This window comes from Papilio machaon, chromosome 2 (genome assembly GCF_912999745.1).
Source record: "Papilio machaon chromosome 2, ilPapMach1.1, whole genome shotgun sequence".
Taxonomy (NCBI): Eukaryota; Metazoa; Arthropoda; class Insecta; order Lepidoptera; family Papilionidae; genus Papilio; species Papilio machaon.
In genome coordinates, this window is record NC_059987.1 from 5,139,190 (window position 1) to 5,162,521 (window position 23,332).

General features: G+C 36.3%; 1 protein-coding gene across 4 annotated transcripts in view; it reads right to left on the reverse strand.

Moving 5' to 3' along the window:
- LOC106709051 (protein grainyhead) overlaps nt 1-23,332 on the reverse strand; it is a 95,263-nt gene that overhangs the window by 24,279 nt on the left and 47,652 nt on the right. For 3 of the 4 annotated variants that reach the window (XM_014500708.2, XM_014500709.2, XM_014500710.2), the window contains exons 3-6: nt 20,024-20,239; nt 11,179-11,341; nt 10,413-10,829; nt 6,713-6,870 (exon numbers count right to left, since the gene is read on the reverse strand). In XM_014500708.2, the coding sequence (XP_014356194.2) occupies nt 6,713-6,870; nt 10,413-10,829; nt 11,179-11,341; nt 20,024-20,239 (954 nt within the window). The remainder of the gene's footprint in view (nt 1-6,712; nt 6,871-10,412; nt 10,830-11,178; nt 11,342-20,023; nt 20,240-23,332) is intronic. The other variant, XM_014500711.2, reaches the window with a different exon arrangement.

Genomic DNA, 23,332 nt, shown 5'->3' on the forward strand with positions numbered 1-23,332 from the left:
GGCTCGTCTCCACCGTATCGATGCTTGATGGAAATTGAAGGACCATTGTATGCCTCCGACGAGACGTATGTCCAAACGGACACAATACTGTGAATCATAGCTGTCTATCTTAAGATCATTAAATTCGGCTCCTTTTACGCAATCCTTGTATATCGTGTAAAAAATTTACAAATTACGATTAGACTATTTATATTTTGGAATTATGTTTCCCTAATCAAGTTCAGTTTTAGAGGACAAAGGGATAGGAAACAATCCCCGCGGCCTAGGGGCGGGTAGGGGTTTAATGAGAACGGTTAGGCGGCAGGGCGTAATGGCGGCGACTGATTGCCCGCCACGCTGCCCCACGCACGCATCACGCACGCGGCACGCACGTTACTCATCGCCCACCGACATCGTCGTCTCAACGTGATACACTTAAATCATTTTATACAAGTCGGTTAATAAATTCAGACAATTTATAATACTTCCTAAAAAGATTATTTATAAAAAGCAACAAATGCTTGTTTGTGTATTAAACAATCTTCCGGCAGCGCTCAAGATAACTCAATTGACCTTGTAGATGCGGTATATGAGTTTTATAAGTCCCATTACTCCGCATTAGAAGCCTTTTTGTTGTGGTAACGAAATGTGCATACATTAGTTGATTAAGCTACCACTTTAAGGAAGCTGATTCCAGTGTTGAACATTGGGCGAGCAAACACACGTCGTATTGGTACTCGGAGCCGACTACTTGGGCACTCCGGCTACTTAACTGGGCGGTAAGTAATAGTTCAAATAGTCGAGAGGGCATCGGAATACCTTAGGTGTTGGCAATCGTTCGGGGAACGAGCGTGTATCGAAGGTAATCGAAGAAGTTAAAAGCAACCACGTTTATTTGGGCCAAATGCAAGCAAGTAATTATCGAGATAATAATGCTAATGCACTTATCATGTTGACGACTGCTTCCGTCGCTACGTTGACTCGCTCGGAGCCGCTCGTGTAACGATTTGTTCCAACGATCCCGGTATTCAATTAAGACGAAGATTTAGTCTTCAAGAATTTAATGGTTCAAATTAAAATAAATGAGTTCAAATAATAATGATTACTGCATGCTTTCTATTAGCCGGTAGACGCATGTTCTTTATCAAGTTACTTTTTTTGTTTTCGGAAAAAAGAGACGTAAGTTACAAGATAGACTTCAAATATTCAAACCTTAGTCAGCGCACAATGTTTTGCTTTACTGTGTAATCCGGATACACGAATCGAAGTCAAATTGCTCGTACATTTACTTTCTATTGGTATCTTACAAGGGCAAGTTTTTCTATAAATTTTAATTATTTATTAGTTCTATAGAAAAACTTATTGCGATATTTCAATTTAGTATTTTAACTGTGGAAGGTTCTGTGGTCTCCTTTTTAGTATTGACAATTGTGGCTATTAAGTTTTAAAAATAAAAGACAGTCTAATTAATTATGAAGAAGTTAACTACATTTTAGGTCTAATTCTAGACAAAAAAAAAATATTTGCGCAACTACAATAATGTAACCTTACCTTTATGTCCAATCTTAATTACAATGTAACCTTACCTTAAGGTCCTCTCTTAATTACTAGCAGCGTGAAAAAATAATTTTCATTGTAATGTAGAAAACAAGATTAATTAATTGTAACACAATTAATGTTTAGTTCGTATGTCTGTGGAATATAAACATAGTTATTTGTAAACAATTGCCTATTTATTATGTGAAATTAATTGTCTATATTTTGTAGTCTACTCTTTGCAAGCAATAATCTTATATATAAGAGTACCAAATAATACTAAATCGTAAATATATCAGTTAGAGTATTAATGGGAGAGATATACACTAATGTATCTATGTCTATCCACAGCTATGTATACAAGCCTCCATTACCTTGAGTTTAACCAGCTAAGATAAAGTGAAATTATGATAAAATAGTAACCTAACTTAAATTATTTTTTAACAGAAAGTTCTTTTTTTAAATAAATGTTCATGTTTCATTTGGTTAAGTATTATAGGCCATGACATTATGTGACTTGGCGATTAGTCACCACATTATATTAAGTATCGTTACTTTAAGATACTTAATTGTTAACTACGGACATTTACATATTGTTAAGCAATGTAATTTATTTATGTCTAACGCCATTAGGCAGTATAATATACCCATAATCTTAAGCTACTGAGTAAACGTGTATAATTTTCATATAAACTAAACTAGCAGCTTGACCGCGGCATCGCTTACAAAAATAGGAAATTATTTTTTCTGAACAAATTTGTTTAAATGTGATAAAAAGTCTAAATTGAAGTATCCTTATGAAAATAAATAAATAAAGAAATATTTTAATAACATCGCAAACTAAATATAAGAATCTTATATATTCATACTTTAAAAAATTGGAAATTACTTAATTAGATAACCCCTTTTGAACATTTCTAATGAAACTACGTGAAACTTTATAAAATAATTGTTTGTTTTCATAACATAATAAGTAATATGAAAAAAAATGTTATTTATTCAGTTTAATATGGACATGTTTGTAAAGCGTCGAATTTGATTATCACGACATACAAATTAGCACCCAGAACCGTTAGATGCTGTAGCAACATAACAATATCAAGTAGCTGTAAATGCTGGACTTGATTACTCAGTAAACAGACACTCTTTGACCAGCTGCCGACTCGCTTGTTAATGACCACAGTTCGAATCCTTGACAAAATAACACCGGATATTGATACGATAGGCATTTCATTAATATAATTTTACATAGTTGAAAATTTGCATTTCAAGTAGAGATTTTCATTATTATTATTTTTTTTATTCTATGGATAAATGTTATGGTCATTTACAGATATTAACAATTTGAATGATTCATATTAAGTAAGATTTGTCAAATTATATTTAACATTAAATAGAACTTAGCACAAGATGGAAGTAAAATTAAATAATAACACTCAAGACAACTAGGTAACAACAACTATTGTACATTAAGGTATTATTTAATCAAAAAGAAATGACGCCAAATTCTTCATATTAAAATTTTCAGAATAATTGAGTAAATACATTATACATAAGCGTTAATTAACACGTCAGTGTAATCATTTACGTGAGTGTTTTAATTAAAACGCAACAGACTATAATTGCCACAGAATGCATTGAATTGTAACGTTTGTTACGCGCCACTCACATACATAGTATTTCATTATCACATAATATATATAGTACCGACGTAATTTTAACGTAGAAAATATTATACAACTTTAACTTAATATTTTATAATTACTTTTGACGTTAAAATTATAGGTTTCAGTTGTTCGGAGTTAAATACGCTCATGCTTTTAGATGGTTTAGTAGATAATACTTAACGGTAATACTTTCTTTAAAAAAGGAACGCTTGGACTAAAATAACAAAGTTCCAAAATATTAATTAACAGATTTAAGATGAAATCATTTAAAATAATAAGACACAAGTAAATGCAGAGGAGGCAATGCATAGAGGAACAAATGCTAGATGTTTATCATAGGGATGGAACTTTGTCTGTATATAAACAAGTGTTCTAACACTATCACGCCGCTGATTGACTTTATAGACGTCAACAAGGTTGTATGTTTCACCATAAATATGTATAACCAAAATGCTTTCGGTATAAATACTTCATTATTTATTGGTAATGATCGCAAGTCTACGCATAATAATGTTTTAATAAACATGATTTAAAAGATAGCTATAACTATTATATCCAAATTATTAACATAAATTACTTGTATATTGTATTATACTAATGTTATTTCATTCGGGGTAACACTGCGTGTGTTCGTCGTTCGATGTTTTTTTCCTAGAAAGGGCCGTATAGGGTAAAGGCGAGATAGATGCCTCAGTAGGATAGATGCCTCATTTTCATAAAACCTAACTTCCCAAACTCGCGACTAAAAATCAATAGTATAACTAAGAGACGCAGGTACCCTGCACCTAAGTTAGCAATGGGCCGTGGTGCGGTGAAGATGCATTTTGCTTATTTTTGGATTTATGTCCGCGGCGAACTTAACAAACACGTCAAAGTTTTAAAAGTAAGTATTTGCTGTTGTATATCTTTATAAGTAGTTATTAATTCCGTTATATTTTTTATTACGTCAATATACTGATTCATCAAGTATGCATCTAGATGGAAATAGTAGCTCTTTTGTTTTTTATTTATTTAAAAACTACTTGGGCATCTATCCCTATCAAAAAGGATAGTTGCCCTGATTTTCCGGGGTATAGGTGCCCCTAGGGGCATCTATCCCTCCATTCACCACGTTGTACTGAATGCGCTTTGAACATATTTTTATGTTCTATTATATTTTATATGTGTTTATGTATATTTATATTTAGACTTCTTACTGATTGTAGCAGAACTATGCCACGAAAATACAAAAGAAAGGAAGGAGTCCGAGCTCGAGTATGCTCTTGGACTACAGAACAATTACAGTCAGCTTTCGAGGAATTGGACAAAAATACAAATTAAGGGGAAGAAAACTAAAGGTTTGCCGGTAAAGAGAACTAAAAGAGATGAAAAGCATAAGCCTAAAGATACAAAGATAACTGCACAGAATGTTTTGAAATTATAAACATACGAAGTCTCAATCTGACTGGAAACAATGTGTAGAGTGTCAAAACTGGCTACATGAAACATGTAGATTCTTCAGAAATTATTGCTCAAGATGTGGAAAACTAAAAGCTCTATCCGGTTAAGTATCATTTCAGTAGAATTACAAGATGAAGATCTTTTTGTGTATTTAATTTTTTTTAAGTAAAGGCTTTTATGAATATGCGTGTTGAAACTTAATAGTTAATAAGTTATAATAAGAATTTAGATTTTCTGTTTTTGTTGAACAAATAATGTTAGAAATTTATTATGATAATTTTATTTGATCTCATAATTAGAATTAAATTGTAAAGATGACAATTAAAAGATTTTAAAAACTGCAAGATGCTTTTCATTATAAATAAAGCAAGACAATGACAAAAATAAAATATTATAATTTTACAGTATGAAGGGCATGTATCCCGCGCCGCAGGCATCTATCCTTGTTAGTATTTTCATGGTGGGGCAACTATCCATAGGGGAAGGCATCTATCCTCAAAAATCGAGGTCCACAAAAAGCTAAAATCTGCAAAATCTGTCATTTATAGGCCCAAAAAGACAAATCATAGTAAAAGATAAAGAATTAAACTAGCTATATTAATAAACACTATTTATATAAAATTAATATTTTTTAAATTAGGCGTATATTTCAAAAAGTGGGGCATCTATCCCGCCTTTACCCTACTCGTAGAAGATAGTCTGGAGGTGCGAAGTGGTCGGTCAATAAGTTTGTTCTGGTCGCTGGCAGTTTCCTCCTATTCTCAGCCAGCGGGTATCGAACGACGGTAATCAAATTGTTTTAGGTGTTTACGCTAACCATTTACAGGCGTACCGTGAATTATTTTTATTAACGGTTTGCCGTCAACTTACCAATTGGAAAATTCATTTTTAATTCGATGTTTTTATAACGATGTTATTCTTGTTATTAATTTTCACCTTTTATAGGAAATACATTTGAGGGTTTAATTAACATACTGGTTAATAAATCAAACAAACTTTTTATATACAGTAACAGTAGCATTTTTAAGAAAAGATACGAATGAGTTAAAGATAAATGATTAAAACTTAGTCTTATGTTCTAAGCACTTTTCTTATTACGTAGTAAATATTTTTAGATCAGTGATTCAATAAATCTTTTTGCAAATTGTTCGTTTGAAATAATTAATCCTTTTTGATTTAAAACGTCTTTACGTGATCTTATCTCCAGAGAATATTTCTTTTAACGTCGCAAGTAACTTAGTCCCCACATTACTTAGTGGCGAGTGTAAGTGTACCTACTGTAGCGCCCGTCATTAATATGCGTGGAAATAACGCACTATGTTTATGGCAAAACAGGTAGATTCTGTAAGCACATTTACTCGAATGGATAATGTTGAAGTTTCTTAGTGGATATTTAAATGTAATCAGCGAATAACGGAAAGTTGGAAGAAGTTTTTTATTAACACTAAGCGATAAGGTTTGATTTCTAGCATATGAAAATCATAGTATGCTTTGCTGTCATCACATTTCTATTTTTCAATCTAGTTGTTTGGTAAATGAAAAGATGTTTAACCTCTATGTAATTAGAAGGCTAGGAGAATACGAAACAAAATGCGAACAAAAACATAATCGATATTTTAGAGACTGGAAATCCTGGAAATGTTTAAGAAGAAGAGGCATAGCCACTACATATCAGCCTCGGGAAGTCATAATAAATGTGCTTTACTCCTTTAAATCCTCATACTCTCCATTACTTACTTATTTATTTTTATTATTTTTGGTTTGGTACTTGTTACCAAACATAAAAGAAACAAGCTTATAAGTTCACAAATACTTTAAAGGTTTTATATATTAATATAATTAATGAATCTGCGGTAAATGTCAAGGATAGCGCATAAATGTACAAAGTTATTAAGACCACTTTCTACTTTATAATATTTTAAAACATTATTTAAACATACATAAACATTCCACAGCGGATTACGTGTTGACACTACGAGTAAATACGGACTTGAAGAATTCGAATTGGTTCATAATTTATGGAAGAATGAGAAAAAGAATTTTATTGACATAACTTATACAAAAGAGAGGTTTAGTTTTATAGCACTCACAGTTTGGCGATTTGTATCTTGTCTGCATCATTCTGTCGGCCGAAGTCGTGCCAGGGGCGCGTGCGGGGCGGCTGCGCAGGGGAATGGTGCGCAGAGGGGGTGCCGCGGCCGTCCTCGCCCACGCCCGGCTGCTGGCAGATCACCGTGTACTCGAAAGACTGTGTGGGATAACATTAATCTAATTATTTTTTTTACATAACATTGTAGTTACAATCAAGTATAAAGTAATAATTAAATCAAAATCAGTGAAAGAAATTAAGGATTTGGTGTAACTTTAAAACCATATCTCACCAGAGTTTATTTGAACTATTAAATGTACGAATATACTAAAAACTTAACGATTAATATTATTTATCAGGTCTTAATTCTGAAAACTGTAACAGTGATGTGTGTTCCAGGATCGTAGGCCGAAATAAATAAACCTTATGTTTTTTGTATTGGGAGTAAAAATATTCATCAACTTTAACGACTTATTATTTTTAATTGAATATATAGTTTAGTGACTCAATGTGTCCAAAAAAGTTTATTTGCTCAACAGAGCGGAGGTGTGTAACTAACAAGTTCTACGTAAAACTAAGCTTTTTAAATAGACATTTTAGAGTTAAAACATTCAATTAGCAGAGTACTAAATTAAATTCATGTTATGAAAAATTCACGAGCAATTTAATCGCGTGTTGATGTGGCGCACGTATTAGCTACTCGTATTAGTTACGTACGTCAATTTAAGTTTCAATTTGTTTTTATTTACTTTAATTATTTTGATTGAAAAAAGAACGTCAAAAGGTAAATTTCTTATTTAGGTAATTGTGATAGTTCAAATTTAAAAATAAAGTTTATAATTGCTTGTTTTTTTTCTTTCCACATAAACCAACATTTTATGTAGTACCTACCTGTATTTTTTTATTCCAAAATACACGCTATATCTTATTCAAACATTTTATTTTTTTTAGAGCATCATCTATTTACAATAACAAAACATTAAAATCAGAGATCACATCGGGAAATTTATGGTGAAATGAATAAATGAATAATAAGTTTTTAAATATAACACACATTAAAAATGTTGTTAAGTTTTTTTTGTTGTAGCTATATGTCTATTGAAAATGTAAAGGTAACAAGAATACATTTTATGTCTTACTGGAATAGGTAGGTACTCATGTGTACATAAATATCATCAAAATATTCCACTTATGTTTTAAATAAAAATACTCTAATTAGGTTGTTACATTAATAACATAAATCGTAAAACCCATTTTGGAACTAAATTGCAAAAATAAGTAATAACAGATATGTTTCGTAAAAAATTATTAATATGGCGACATTGTAATAAATTTCAATATTACCATAACGACATCTTCAAACTTAATCGAACACTATCGTGACAAATTTTTCATTAATGATTTTTTATTTAGGTATGAACGAGACACAAGTCCGAACACCAACCAGTATGGCAGGTTGGAGGCCGTATCACACGAGTCTTTTTTTTCCCTCGCATGATTAATTTCAATCATTCACAGTAGTTTCCATTCTCGTCCCCTCAATCGCGTTTGTGATAACCCTAAAGGTTAATGTCTATCACTTATCTGATAGAATATGTATGTGAATATGTGTTTACCGTTTATAATATAACCGCGGATTATTAGATAAATATATTCGTAGTTGGCGTCGCGAAGTTATAGTCGGTAGGAAAACTCCGTAAAATAAAGTATATTTACATAGATAAATAATTTTAAGCCAGTGAGTTGCTTGACACAAAACTGAAAACTAACCATCGCACTTAGTATGTTGAAAGATAAAGATATTTTTTTTTTACAAATGGGAATCCCACTATGTGATGAAAATGTTAGACACATTAAAATAATTACTGGGCTATTGCTTGAAGTTATGTGGAATGTCTTGGTATGATATTTAATTTTTAAAATTTAAATCAATTAAGCATTTCATTATAGATGACATTATCATCTCTATTTGTTACAAATTGAGTCAGAAATCCCCATTAATCACAATTACGTACGCGTATATATCAAACTATTTCTTGTTTAACTCAAATAACATTGGTTGTTAAAAAACAGGAAGGAATAAAATACTTGTTTTTATGAACTTAACGGAATGGTAGGTACCTAGGTACAGGTTTGTTTGTTGTTTTGATAAATTAGTATAAAATTACTCTAAAAAAAAACAAAACACCGGAGGTGTCGTGGAATTTTTTACATTAAATTTAACTACGACATAATTTATGATAATGGTTACAATTATTAAAATATTAGTATAATTACGTCATCATTTCCTAGTACAACCGACTCACAATGATATCAATAAACTTAACGACTTTTAAGCATAATAATGCTTAGCATTAATTTTATGATATGCTAAATTATGTTTAATTGGCATAGAAGTTGAATATTTCGCCACAGCCGTACATACAACATATAAAGAAATTCATCATAAGTGAATATTCATTTGAAACGTGAAACAAAACGGAATCTTAAATGTAATATTAAATGACATTATTTGAATTTAAATAATGCACATAATCTGTTAATGTCAACATTAGAATTGATTCTACGGCAGTAGAACAAAAGATAAATGTTTTAACAAGATAGTATTGTAGGCAGGCTGGGCTCGTGATAGCCGCGCCTTAGAGGTGCAAATCCTACTACCTATATATAACTCGGCTACCGGCCCGTTTATAGTCATGCCAATTTGTTATTTTAATATGATACCTCAGAAATATATAGTAAAATGGAAGGGGATTTTAAATATGTCTCGCAGAAGGTCGCAATGTCGTGACTTTATAAATGATTCGATGGAGATGGAATAAATTGGATCTTTGTTGAAAAACAATTTATCTGACGTATAAATAAACAAAAACCTAGTGCTATTATCGTATTCGACTTCCTTGTATTGGATACAATACATTCGTATCGGATGAATAAACAAATCAAGTTAGTAATTAGTGGGCATCTCGGATACGGATAATTTCTGTTTCAAAGTACGATAATTGACTTAATTACATTAACATTGTTTATCCTACCTTTAGGAAAGTAAACGTTGAAAATGATGTTATCATTACCAATAAGTTCTTCGTAGATGAGATATAGACGTCAATGGTCTTATTAGACTTTTATAAATTAGTCCCCAATTGGATAATTTCGATTCCCTACGATTCTGGAGACACTTCATTTAAACCTTAATTCCCATGTATTAAAGACTTTTAAAAATCATTAAAACCAAGAATCATAATTTTTCCACTGACATCCCATCTGTTACATTATTGAAAATAAACTCTGATAATTATTTTAAAACGTAACATGGCAGACGAACATAATTAAAAAAGGTGAACACAGTGAATATACAAAAATATACACGAAGGTGCGCGAGGGTGGGCTTCTGGAATAGTCAATATCGTCGATAATCGTAATCTTGTTTGATTTTTGCGAAATGTTACGATTGATGCAAAAGTTCTACAAACATGAATACTACTCTCGAGGTGCATAAACAAGTTTTCCTCGTAAACTCGGTTCTGTACCTATCCGTAGCTTATTTTAAATATTTTAAGAGAAATTATAAAAAAATCTATAATTGACAAAAATCATAACATAAAATATCCGCAAATAAGCAAGTAAGCATGTTTAGTGTTGTGTATGTGTGTGTTGTGTATGTGTAAAGCCCGCCCGCCCGCTCCCCCGCCCGCACCGACCTGCTGCACGGCGGTGTGATCGCGCGGCGTCACCGCGTCCGCGCCGATGCCGCTGTCCGGCGACGGGAGGTCCACGGTCAGTCCGGCCGCTGCGATCACGCTCTTGCTGTGGTATCGGGGCGCGGCGTACCGCTCGCCGAACGTCGACGCCGGAGCCGGCTCCGCGTCGGCGTAAGGAGGCGCACTTCGTTGCTGGTAGCCATCACCCACGAAGTACTCTCGGTAGTAAGGCTCTCCGGCAAAAGTGGCCGGCTGACGAGAATACTGATCCCCGTATGGAGTAGGGCTGGGGGTGCCGGGCGGCGCGAACATCTGCGCCGCATACATCGCCGCGTCCGGCAGCAATGAGCCCGCCGAAGAGGCGCGCGACGGCACCGGCGACGGCGACCCCGCTTCCCCGGGCTCGCCGACCGCCACCTGCGGACACACGCGCCGGTTACACGCGTTCTCCCACGACAACTGTCCGGTCCGCAGCGTCGACGCATACATGCCGCGTCGAGTCACAGTTCACAGCTTCACGTACACTACGATCGTTCGCAACACGTTCACAGAGCGAATGTACAAAATCCTATGGGTAACAGAAAGGTCCTTGTGGTAGCGGTGCTCGGTGCGCCGGTCGAGGGGCGCGGGCGGGCGCGGCTAGTGCGGCGCGAGCGGAGCGCTCGGCGCATCGTACGCTAGCCGCGATAGATAACACATGAGTGACCGGTAGGGAGGTGTGTAAGTGCGTGCGCGCGCGACGGCGGCGTACGGACGTGTGACGCACCTTGTGTCGCGGCGGCTTGAGCGCGTGCGGCTCGGGCTCGTCGACCACCTTGCGGCTGAGGTCCTCGGGCTCGCGCTTCACGCTCCCCGCGTGCAGCAGCACCGACAGCTCGCCCAACTCCGCCCCGTGCGCGCCATTGGCCGCCTTCAGCGCGCCGCCGGCCCTGCGGAGGGGAGACAAGCGTGATTGGCGACGCCCGGCGATGCGTGCGCGCCGCTATTTCTACGACCGACCTCGTCGAGTGACGAGCGACGAGCGCTGAGCTCGCTTATCCGCACTGTCATATTCGCACTTTGCAACACCTATATACCAATTATATCTTCTAGTTATGTTTTCTAATAATGTACTGGTCCGATCGGATATTCAGAAACCACCGAATAAAATGTTTTTCTACGTGATAATTCTTATTAAAAAAATATTTGTATTTTACCTTTTTCTTACATTTTTGTTGATATATGTAATCGTAGGAAAACATTTACTTTTAATCGGATAGTAATAGCCTTTAATTAATTAAAACGTAAATGCTACTATATAAAAATTACGGAAACATCCGCTTTGGGATAGCGCAAAAATTATAATGATAAAATACATTGAAGAAAATGAATTCTAAAAATTTACTTACTATAAATAAATATAGGTAAACCCAACCTAGGTAGACAGAGACTGTTAGTAGTAATTGCATCTCATCACATCATAGACTTACTTAGCACTTAGCAGCCAATATAAAAGCACACAATCTATAAAAATATTTTTGAATAATGCCTTGTTCATGAAACTTACGAACAATTATCTTCTTTAAAATTATACCTTATATTATATCGTGTCAAAATATAAAAGAAAATAGATGCAGTGACGATGTCATAGCAAGTTTCGGCACATTGATTCATCTTACCTTATTCAGCACGAAACTGTTTCTTACCATATCCGTACGGATTTATTACATCCATGATAAAGTAAGATATACAGGCAACTATCTACCAGCACAATCAAAAGGGGAACAACCTTAAGGAGCTCCAATGAAACGAAAAGAAATAACCGTTTCTGAAACTAAAATCTCTGTATAAATCATATCGTCATCCCTGTCATTATTTTTGACAAAACAGAGTTTTAAACGGACATTTTGGACCTCAGTGTTAAAATATTAATAAAAAATTATTTTTTAGAACTATAATGGAATAGATTTCTCTAAAATAGAATATTAATATCTAAATACAAACAGAATACAGTTGATCTTCAAACAAACAATTAACAAAGTTATTATTAAAAAAATTACAAATTAAATATGTTAACTAATCAATAGACGATTTGGAGATTTCTATGCTATCTAAGTTTAACTTCATTTCGAAAAAGCTTTCAAAACTCTACCGTTACATCAGATCGAAAGCTATAAGCTGCTTGAAAATCCAATGAAGAGAAATGATAACAAACCTATCTAAAAAATTGAACCTTTATCTGACTGTTTTTTTTTTTAATTTAAATGCTAAAACTTTCCAAAATAAATCCATAGACAATATATGACATTGCCAGCCAGTGAAAAGTTCTTACTCCATTAAATACGGCTACATAGTTTCAGTCAGAAGATTTTTTTTTTCAAGAGACCAATATGTTACAGTGATTACACGCGTGACGTCCACAGCTTAAACTTTTTAATACATAGTATCTATGAATACTTTGTTTAAAAAACTGATTAATTAAACCAATGTTTATGTATTTTAAAGATTTGAAGAATGTCCTCTCTAACCCAGAATGTTTGCAAAATGCTGTTCATTAATGACTTCATATTTTTTGGGAATACCTGTTAAGAAAGAAATTTCAATAAAACACATTAACATTTATATCTATCTATATATATAAAAGAAAGTCGTGTTAGTTACACTATTTATAACTCAAGAACGGCTGAATCGATTTGACTGAAAATTGGTGGGCAGGTAGCTTAGAACCAGGAAAAGGACATAGGATAATTTTTACCCCGTTTTCTATTTATTATTCCGCGCGGACGGAGTCGCGGGTAAAAGCTAGTTATAAATAATTATACAATTTCTTTAAACATAATTTTCTGATATAAAAAAACTCAATAATTTAACATTTAAATGTAACATCACATGCAATGTAGCAAAAAATTATCAGCTTTCAAGTTTTTGACAAGCAAATGTGTTTTAATTGGTTACTTGAGTGTGACATTAAAATGATAATCATCAACATAAAATAGTCATATACGTACAATTTTGTCTTTGGACTAGGAATTCTCAATAGTTACAGTTTGCGTCGCGTGTATTACCATCATTAAGCAAACCACTACGCCAAGAATACCTATATGCGTTTCCAATAACATTAGCATTATTGACATCTTCTACGAAACGCTTGTAATGTTCTCTAAGAAACAAAAAAGGCTTTTTAAATAATTATAGGAGGCACTTAGACAGTAACGCTAAATAACTTTGACTCGTTGCATATGAGTGAGCGGGCACTTGGGTGCGGCGCGGGTCGCGGGGCGCGGTTTTCGTCGGCCGGTGTCGGCGAGGGTCGATTTATGATAATTGAAGACATGTTTCATTGGCGCTCAGATGTTTATTTTAGATAAGACAGTCGGTTGGCACTATTTCATGCGTCCGATTCGACCGCGCCGCGCGACCTCCCGCGAGCAGCAACTCCGATTGCAGTGTTCGCTTCGTTTATTCATCTCGATTTATGCTTGTTATTTGTAAACCAAACCCAAAGAGCGTGAAATCGCCACGATATTAAGACAATGTTTGATTTATTTTCTGAACGCTACAGTTATTCGCTAAACATCAACTGCCAGCATTTCGGGACGCTTGGCAATTTTGTTTATTCTACGATGATCAATTCTTAGGTAAATAAGGTAAAAAGTCTTTGAGGTAAAAATGCGTTTATTGATCCGAGTTCAAATCCGTCAAGAAAAGAGAGCTTTCTTCCTTAGAGGACGGCAATGCTTTCGATCTCTAATCTGAATATCGACATGCTGGCCACCCCTGCCTTATTCGAACGATCGGGTTTGTGTTGTGACATCATGAAGGGTTTACGTTGCCATTTTTTTGTTAAAGCATGCAAATTGAGTTTGCGTTAATCCTGGCATGATATGCCGGAGGCAAAGTAAGGCAAGAATCGTTATTCATGTGTTCAGGGCGCGGCTGTTTACATTTTGTTTATTGTCTGTGGCGGAATGAACACGACACAAAGCTCTCGGCGTCGCGTTGACAGCTGACTCGACAATTGAACCAAAGAATGCTTATTTCGTGGATTCTGGTAGCACTAAAATGTCAATTTAACGGACAATCACTTTATAATTTCTTAATTAAATTGTTAAGACAAAGAAATCTTTCATTTAAGTTTTCAGAGTCTTGGAGGTGTGTACTTTTTTGCTGTCGCAATCATCAGTTCCTACTTACATCAGAATCATATCTTAAACATTCTTACTATAAATTTATAAAATGTTTTCTACTGAAGTTTACCTACGTTTGCTACAATTGTCTAAATTGAGGATAAATTTGTTAGTATTAAAACTACCTAACCTGTTAATTTTCCTTATCTTGATTAAAAAACACAACATAATATGATACAAATAAATACACCAGATTAATATAGTGATGTTACAAATATATTTGACATTTACATCTTGTTTGCTGAATGAAATCTAAAAAAAATATTTTAAAGAAATATTTTACCTTGCAAAACTTATTTATATAACATTGTTTGAGATTGTTTAGATTCAATATGCCGGGTGCAACTATGTTGTTGCCAGCCCTACAAACGGAAATAGCAGTTAAATTCCCAAACTCCAAATCTGATATCAGTGTCATGTTGCACAAGATTAACATAACATTGCGCACCATAAAACATGTCTCTATGAACACCTTCTCTACCAACAGTAACTGTATTTCGCATGCAAATGCAAAAGTGCATCGCGTAAGCATCTGAATGTTGCCTACTCAGATGCAATCGCGTCCGTAATTATTTGCAATGTTTACTTAACACCCTTTCACACATGACGAGGCATCGACAATACGCCGCTAGGGGCACAACATACCCTCGATAAAAATATCAGGTACCTACGTCAAATGGCTTATCGCTACCGAATCAATCTTGAATAAAATTTTCTTTAATTTAATTTTCGATCTGATTTAAATTCGGATTCATAGGTTACATTTTTACTGTGTATATTTAAATGAGCTTCTAATTTATACGTAAGAGTTAAATTTTGTTTATATCAGCTTATATTTTTATTAGCACGGGTCTTTGTTCAGTGTTAAATAATCAGAAACGCTCGGAATAATTTTCATTCAATGTTAACAAAAAAATCACCTAGGACAATTCCAAATAACATACGATGATCAGAGGACTCTTTTTAAATAAATTTAAATGGAAAATATTAAGGAAACCATAAAATATATAATTTTAACAAATGATCTGTTGTTACGTGTAACTATTTTTAGATCTATCTATCTATCTATTCAGCTTCGTAACGCCCACTGCTGGGCATAGGTCTCCCCCAAAGATCGCCACGATGATTGGTCCTGTGCAACCCTATTTTTAGATAATCAAATTTATTATTTGTATAGCCTTTACAAGAAGGAATATTGTCATTAATAAGTAAATTTGTTTTTACGTGATAGAGCCTTGCTTGAAACTGGAACGGATATGTTTTAGCGCAGCTGCGTAAGAACTGCGCAAAGTAGGCCTTGAAAGCCAGCGAAGCTTTGTTAACTAGGGCTAGTTAAGGTATCTAACTAATTGAATCTATTCCATCTTTGAATTCACTAATGATAGTATTTAACTATAGGTATTATATGTTAAGGTTGTATTAGACAGATGCTTTATTACAATTTTCGCAATAAAATATTTGTTAATTTGAGATCTCCACCACCATTTTCTGCATCCATTTTTATACTATCACTCATTCTCTTAAGGAAGAAATCTATAAAAATTACTCTTATTCTTCCCAATAGTCCAAAATCTACATATATCCCCTAACTAGCTGTCGCCCGCGAATCCGTCCGCGCGGGATTAAAAAAAATTGAAATGGTAGCCTATGTATTCTTACAGACTATACATGTTCTTCTATGTCGAATTTCATCGAAATCCATGCGGACGTTCACGAGATACCTTCTTACAAACATTCATCCATCCATCCGTCCATCCATCCATCCATCCAAATGTGGCAGCAATAGATTAGTTACATATATTCGTTACTAACATGACATGACTACTCGTATTCTGACTTCACAGTTAATGTTCAAAGTATACCAAGCAACATCAGTTAAGTAAATATGCAAGTATGTCTAATAAATAATCGTATAAAATTTTATTTATTTAGCAAGTAAGTGTCTAATGAATCTAAGAAATAAACATACATTAAAGTATTACTATCGTGATTACGATCAGAAGCGATGACAGTTTATACATCGTTTGACGAATAGATTAAAATCTACTGAGCGATAAAACTACATAAAGGAGGCGCTTCCAACGGATGTGAGCGACGTAATTCCATTCTATTTGAATATATCATTTGGCCAAATGTAGGTTTATTGCCACTTTTCTCACGGAACTGATATCTAAGAAAAAATTTAATTGAAAATGAATTCGCCGTTTGATAATGTCAATAAAATATGAAAAATGACGCACGTGAGCAAACCGACTCCTTCACCTCGAAGGACTCAGCTAATTAACAGTTTTCTGATATGGCAACTGATAATAATAATACCGACAGCTGCTCCTTACAATTCGCACAGTAACTACGATAATTGGATTTCTTTAGATGGTCGAATGAATGGAAAATACACAGTTAAAAAAATGGTCAAGCCCCGATTTCATATTTCACTACGCGATGTCCGACGCTGTCCACGACATAACGACCTTACTGTATTCTTTATACATTATCATCGGCTGAGGGTCGGCCGCTTCCAAGGGAATCTTTTGGTATTAACTACTAAGCTATAACAATGCAGACGTATCTTCAAGAGGAAACCGGTTTCGTTCCTAAATGGGTCACACGGTTCCAGCTCCCTCAGTTTTTGTTAAGCAACCGCGAAGTTGCATTTTGCTCCGCTGCCAATTCTGCTTTAATCTAAACCGTTTATATTGTTTTTAAATTATACGCAGCAAAAAGTTTTACGAGAAATAAGTTAAACGTTACCCCGTTATTGTATATTGACTAATATAATTTATCCATTTACATGCGACTATCATATCCCGAGGGGAAAATTAAATAATTGAAACTTAAAATAGATCCCCACTACTCGTTCATTTTGCTAATAAAAAGTTCGATTGAACTATGTTTCGTTTAACGACTACTTATTTATTACTCGACCATTAAGTCGTCGTTATCGTCTCGAATGGGTTCTGTGATATTTTAAATATCCATTTAATTTATATACCCAATTAAAGCGTCGCATACTAAGTGTTTACAGAGAAACCGATTTCCCGTTAGTTGTGAGTGTGATCGGCGACAGGGTCAAGAGGGCGCGGCCCTCCCCGGTGCCGTGCCGGTGCCATCCCGCGCGTTTCTATGCTAATCTTTACGCTCGTATACATGGCTCCCCGACAGCTATTAATTATTATACTCATCGTTTTCACTTAATACCCAGTTACCAGTAATAAGTATACTTAGCCTCCGTGCTGCAACGCGCAGCGCTATCCACATTGCAACGTTTATGAAAATTACGCCTACGTCGAACTGCCAAGGAACGTATAATGTATTCGAACTAGTTCGCTTCAACATCTATCGAGCATTCAATTCAAATAATATGAGCGATTTAGTCTACGAAAACGGACCCGAAACTGACGATATTCTGGCACTGAGCTACATAACGGATTTACATACAAACGCATGCGGCGACAACGTACGAATGGGTGCGGGCGAGCCGAAGTATTCGTTATAATTTTGAATGTATGAATGAGAAATAGCAGCGCACGTCGAGAGGGCGCGCGCCGCGTGGGCCGCGCGCCAACAATAAGCCGCGACGAGCGACGAGTCTCGGCCGGCCTTGTCAATGAGAGCAACTTCCATCTACATCCGTCTATTGTCGTCATTTGTATTCGTGGTCGAGAGTGCGCGGTGACGAAGATGACGGGCCGAACGTATTGCAGCCGCCGCCGGAGACAATGCCGCGACTCCAGTCGGAGGCAATAATGCTGACGGCCATCGACGTGTGCGGCTGCATACAAAGGGGCAAAACGGAGACCGCTACCCACTCGAATATTTGCTTCATACTACAGTTTATATATTTATTGTAACGCCTGCTGCGCACGTGGGCTCCTGACTTAACATTTTAAATGACTTACATTATCTTTGGATCGGCATCAGAACGTAACATAATCCATTGCTACGCCATTTTTGTCACTTTCGCAAAAGTAGTTGACGTATTTACTCAGAGTGGCTATAGAAGAAAAGAAATTGAAAGTTTTCATAGGGGTAAAAACACCTGTAGTTTCTTAAAACAGTGAGGTTTCTATAGATAGAGTTTCTGTTTCCTAATTTTGAATTTATACATATATGTAAGTTGCTTGCGCCACTTATTTTCATATAATAATGATTCGTTTATCCATTACAAAGAAAACAGAAGGGCAAACTAGCCCGCGGGGTCAAGTCAACATGATGCACTTTTTATAATGACAATATGTGTCGGCGCGACGTTTGCTCATTTCTGTGTCACCATTCAAAGGATGCTGTTAACAACGTTTCTCAAAGAGCGGGCATAATTTGATCGGGGTCGCGTTTCTATGAGAATACCGTTGAATGCGCTAACATTATCTCCTATGAATAGTTTTATGTCCTTTATAAATTTTGAATGGCGTTTATAAAAATAAAATATTTTAATATTTTTGCATCTAGATTCGTTTGTGTTGCAAAGCCATAAAGTTGTGTCCTGACACTTTAAATATGGTAAGATGTTTGTAAGAACATAATGAAATATAACATTTCTCATGTTTAAAAATTCATTCACGAAGTTATGTCTCAATAGATTTTATAGATTTAATTATTGCAAACACATAGCAATTTTAATCAACATGTAGTTCATTTTAGTGCACATTAAAGTTTACAAAACTGTTACATTTACAAAAAGATACAAACTGTTTCTTCAATCGAGTGCAAAAAATATGGTAATCTGTAATGATATATGCAACGAGTCTCAGGGGGGAACATTCTTAGGTTCGCGAACTCTTATTTCTTTAATCTCGCTATACGTATTCAAATGAGTGCTTATGATTTATTGAGTGGAACATTAACATTTTTATTATTTGTTATTCTTACACCTTTCGTTGGGGCCGGAAGACACGCGGCCTATGTCTCAGTGTACTCAGCCGTGAGACTCGCTCACACACCGCGCTGCAAACACAACGCATACAAAAACTACTCAGCTGACACAAAAGATAACATATTATCATAGTTTACATATAAATTTTACGCAAATTCATTCCGTATTCACGGCACCTCGATATTCGTCGATTATAATGATAATTGCATCGATACACGAACGTTCGATTTGATGTACGGCCGTGAGAAGCGGCAGATTGATTTTCCGCAATCTCACTACCTACACCTGACTCATTTACAAAAAGTGGATTTATTTGGTTTAATCTTTGTATTTATATTTCGTAAATTAGTAATTTTAATAAATATTATGAACTATGGGATATGAGAAAATCGTGATGAAGTAATATTACTGTTCCGAGGTGCAATTTTTTAATCGGCTAAGAAAATTCAGATTTAAATTATGTGAAAAGCTAAGAACTATACTTAGAGCAATATCTCTGTATACCCCGGTGGGTTTACCTATCCTTATGCAATACTTATCTATGTTTTTCTTGTGTAAAGGGAGCAACTTACGGCCAGACGTCAATTTTAACATCTTTGTGTAGATTAAGGTGTGCATCCTGCGCGAGCGGCGGTAGCTTGTAGTACTCTGCGACGAGCGGCTGGGGCTGCCCGTGCGCGTGCGCGTCCTCAGCGACGCCCAGCGCCGCCGCGGCCAGCCCCGGCTCGCCGCCCGCGTAGTATGTGCGCCACGACTCGCCGCTCACCTCCATCATCTCCTTGCGTCTCCTGCGCCACAAACAATACACTTACTTATTTCATATACAACTTGTACAACTCATACATTCAATTACACATTTATTATTCTCATGAATATCCTTAAAACCAAATCGTTATCTATCAATGTGTGGTAGATAACTTCCGCATATTCGACAGCAACAAAACATAGCCACATTCTTATATGTTATGATATTCGATAAAAATTGTTCGTATACGTATCGTTGTTTGTCATTGATTCTATTGAATCAACAAAGTAAACACGATGTAATACCCGAAGTTTGTAGTTTTACAACTGGACCGACTACAACATACAACCAGTTATTAGGCGTGACCATTTTGGTACGTATACTGACCTTTGATGGTATACATCGGCGGCCGTCCGCATCGAGTATGACGCTATAATACGTACGCTAATTGTTGCGTATACTAACCGTGAGTCAGCACATCAAGTGTCCGGTTAAAGAAAACTGAATAACCTCTGAATACGGTGGCCGCTTCATTTTTTTGGCTTCGTTTGATATCAGAGGAATGCAAGTGGACGGTATCGGTCGATCAAATCATTTGCATCTCTCGACGTAATGACTCTAATTTGGACGTAAGCCTGTTGCGAGCGAGCATGTGCTCGTGCTCCGCGGGCATACGTCACGCGGAGCCGGGTCGGGCCGCCTGGCGCTGAGCAACCTGAATGTAGAACAGGTCCGAACCACTTGCAGAACCGGAAGGATACGAGGCAAATCCCTGCTCCCTCGCCAACCAGTTTAGGTCGTCTGACGTCACACCCAGCGGTATCCGACGGTGCAGACAAATAAATAAAAAATGTTGGAAGCACGCGTCGGACGAGTTTGACCGGATCGTAGTTCTACCTGATTCCTGTTCCTCGTTCATACTGCGCCTGAGCACTGTTCATTGTCATAAATGTACCACTATACAAACAATAGTCGAATTTAGAATGTAATTAATTACCATCAGAAAACTTGTTATAATTAAAACGTGTAACTATTTTTCTTTCTTTTCTATCATATACGAATGTAATGTTTTCAATGTATACGTAGTCGCAAGTGCAGAAATATGTCGACAACTCAAGAAAATCTATATTCTATTATAAAACTTACGGTTCTATGAATATGAGTTGAAACCATCACTTCATAACAGAATGTTGTCAGTAATCAAAACCAAAAAACATTCACAACAAGTTGTTTAAATAAACAATGTAATAACGATGAGTTACAACATTTTGGAATGTAAATATTCCGGTAAAGAGTAAAAGTTACGCATAAAATACCTGTAAAACCCGAAGTTAAAAACAAAACGTGACTAATATAGCAATTATCATAGGTTATTCAAGAAAGCTGTACTGGCGTCTATCAAGAATAGAATATGCGAATCAGTTCAGAAAACTGGAAAAGCCAGCTTCTGGCATTTAACCAGCCGAAGCGTGAGTCATTTGACGAGTTAACTGGCAGGCCGGTGGGAGCGGAGGGGTGTGGGGTAGGAGGCGCGGGTGCAGCACGTGAATGAGATTCCGGTAGGTGCGCACGTAAAAATCGTGCAACGAATCTAACAGGTTTGCTGGGGTCCTTGAGAGGCCACCGGGACTGGTCTAACCTGCCCTGCGCGGCTGAACCTCGAATTTCCGCGACCGTTTGCTATCACGTCGCCTTCGAACCGAAACGTAAACACGCGCTCGTGTTTACACCGCGCTCGTCGCCGCCGTCCGCCACTGGCCACGCGCTCGTAGTTCGTACGACATTACTTTTGCAATCGCTAGTTGAAGAGATGTAACCTCGTGCCTTTATAAATCATAATTAATCAATCACTACTCGCTTTATCGCCTCGATTGTAACAATCGTTTTAAGTTTCGCAAGTTGTCTCATCTTTTTATTTGTCGTCTATTGAATGGTGCCCGATTAGAAAGCATCGCACGCAGCTGTCACGAAGACGTGACGCACGCTAGAGTGGAACGGATGGCTTCGAGCGAAGGGTTGAAGGAGCCTATGTTAGGCAAACAAAACATTCGACACGGCCATTCATACCCGACTGTTTTTCAGACAAATCGCGTACCTCGATACGCAGCACGATCTACACCGTTGAATGTGGATCGAGTGCCTTGGTTTATTTTCAAATGTGTACATGCAAAGTACTGTCCATGTCACTCAGATTTCCTAGAAATCTATCAATGTCAGTGTGCATCAGGAGTAAATCTATTTGTGTGGCTGGAGAAGTTCCGACTATTTTTAAAATATAATCGAGGTTCATCTCACGAACGACGGTCTTTGGATCGATGTACATAAAAATAAAGCTAAAAGATCAATTTGATGTCAGATGTGTCGGTGACAGTGTAAGACGAAGATGCATCTGAGGCCCCGACGCGGCTAGCGAAGCAGCGTTGCGGTGGCGGCGAGGATGGCGGCGCTGCGGGCAGCGGCGGTGAGTTTCGAAAGGCGGCGCAGTCTGGGGCCGCGTCCGGTGTCGCGTCCAACTATCGATCATTCGGTTCGTTAATAAATAACACGTCGGCGTCGTTCGCCGCTTATCTCGGCTGTTCGGGCATGTGGAAAAATTTGGTGTAGGTGTCGTAACGGAGCGGCACGCATGTCGCGCAGGCTGCGTGCGCCCGCCTGGCGCGCTATCCTCGCGGTCGTTGCCTCCCGCCTTCGTTGCATCATTATTAATCTTTTAATTAAAATCACGAAAGGGACTTACATGTTAAGGTTCAATTTACAACATGTGCCACGTTGAAGATAATCTCAAACTATTATTTTAATATTTAAAATTATATTACCTTGACGTCAATATTTTTTGTAATCGAAATACTTGTTTAAAATGATTTTACATGTGTTGCCACAAAAGAAACACATTTTAGTAACACTAAATTTATATATTTATATAATATATATGTATTACGTTATACATAACGCTGACAGAATTCATTTCTCCAATTTCCGCTTGTTTAGATTTAGGGAAGAGAAGTTTAAATTAACATAAACAACAAAGTAGATAATTAAAACACAATCCATGACAGACTACAAAACAAATAACGGCACAGCGACGATAATACGAAACGTCATGGTAATATTTATAAAAAATAAAACAAATTCGTTC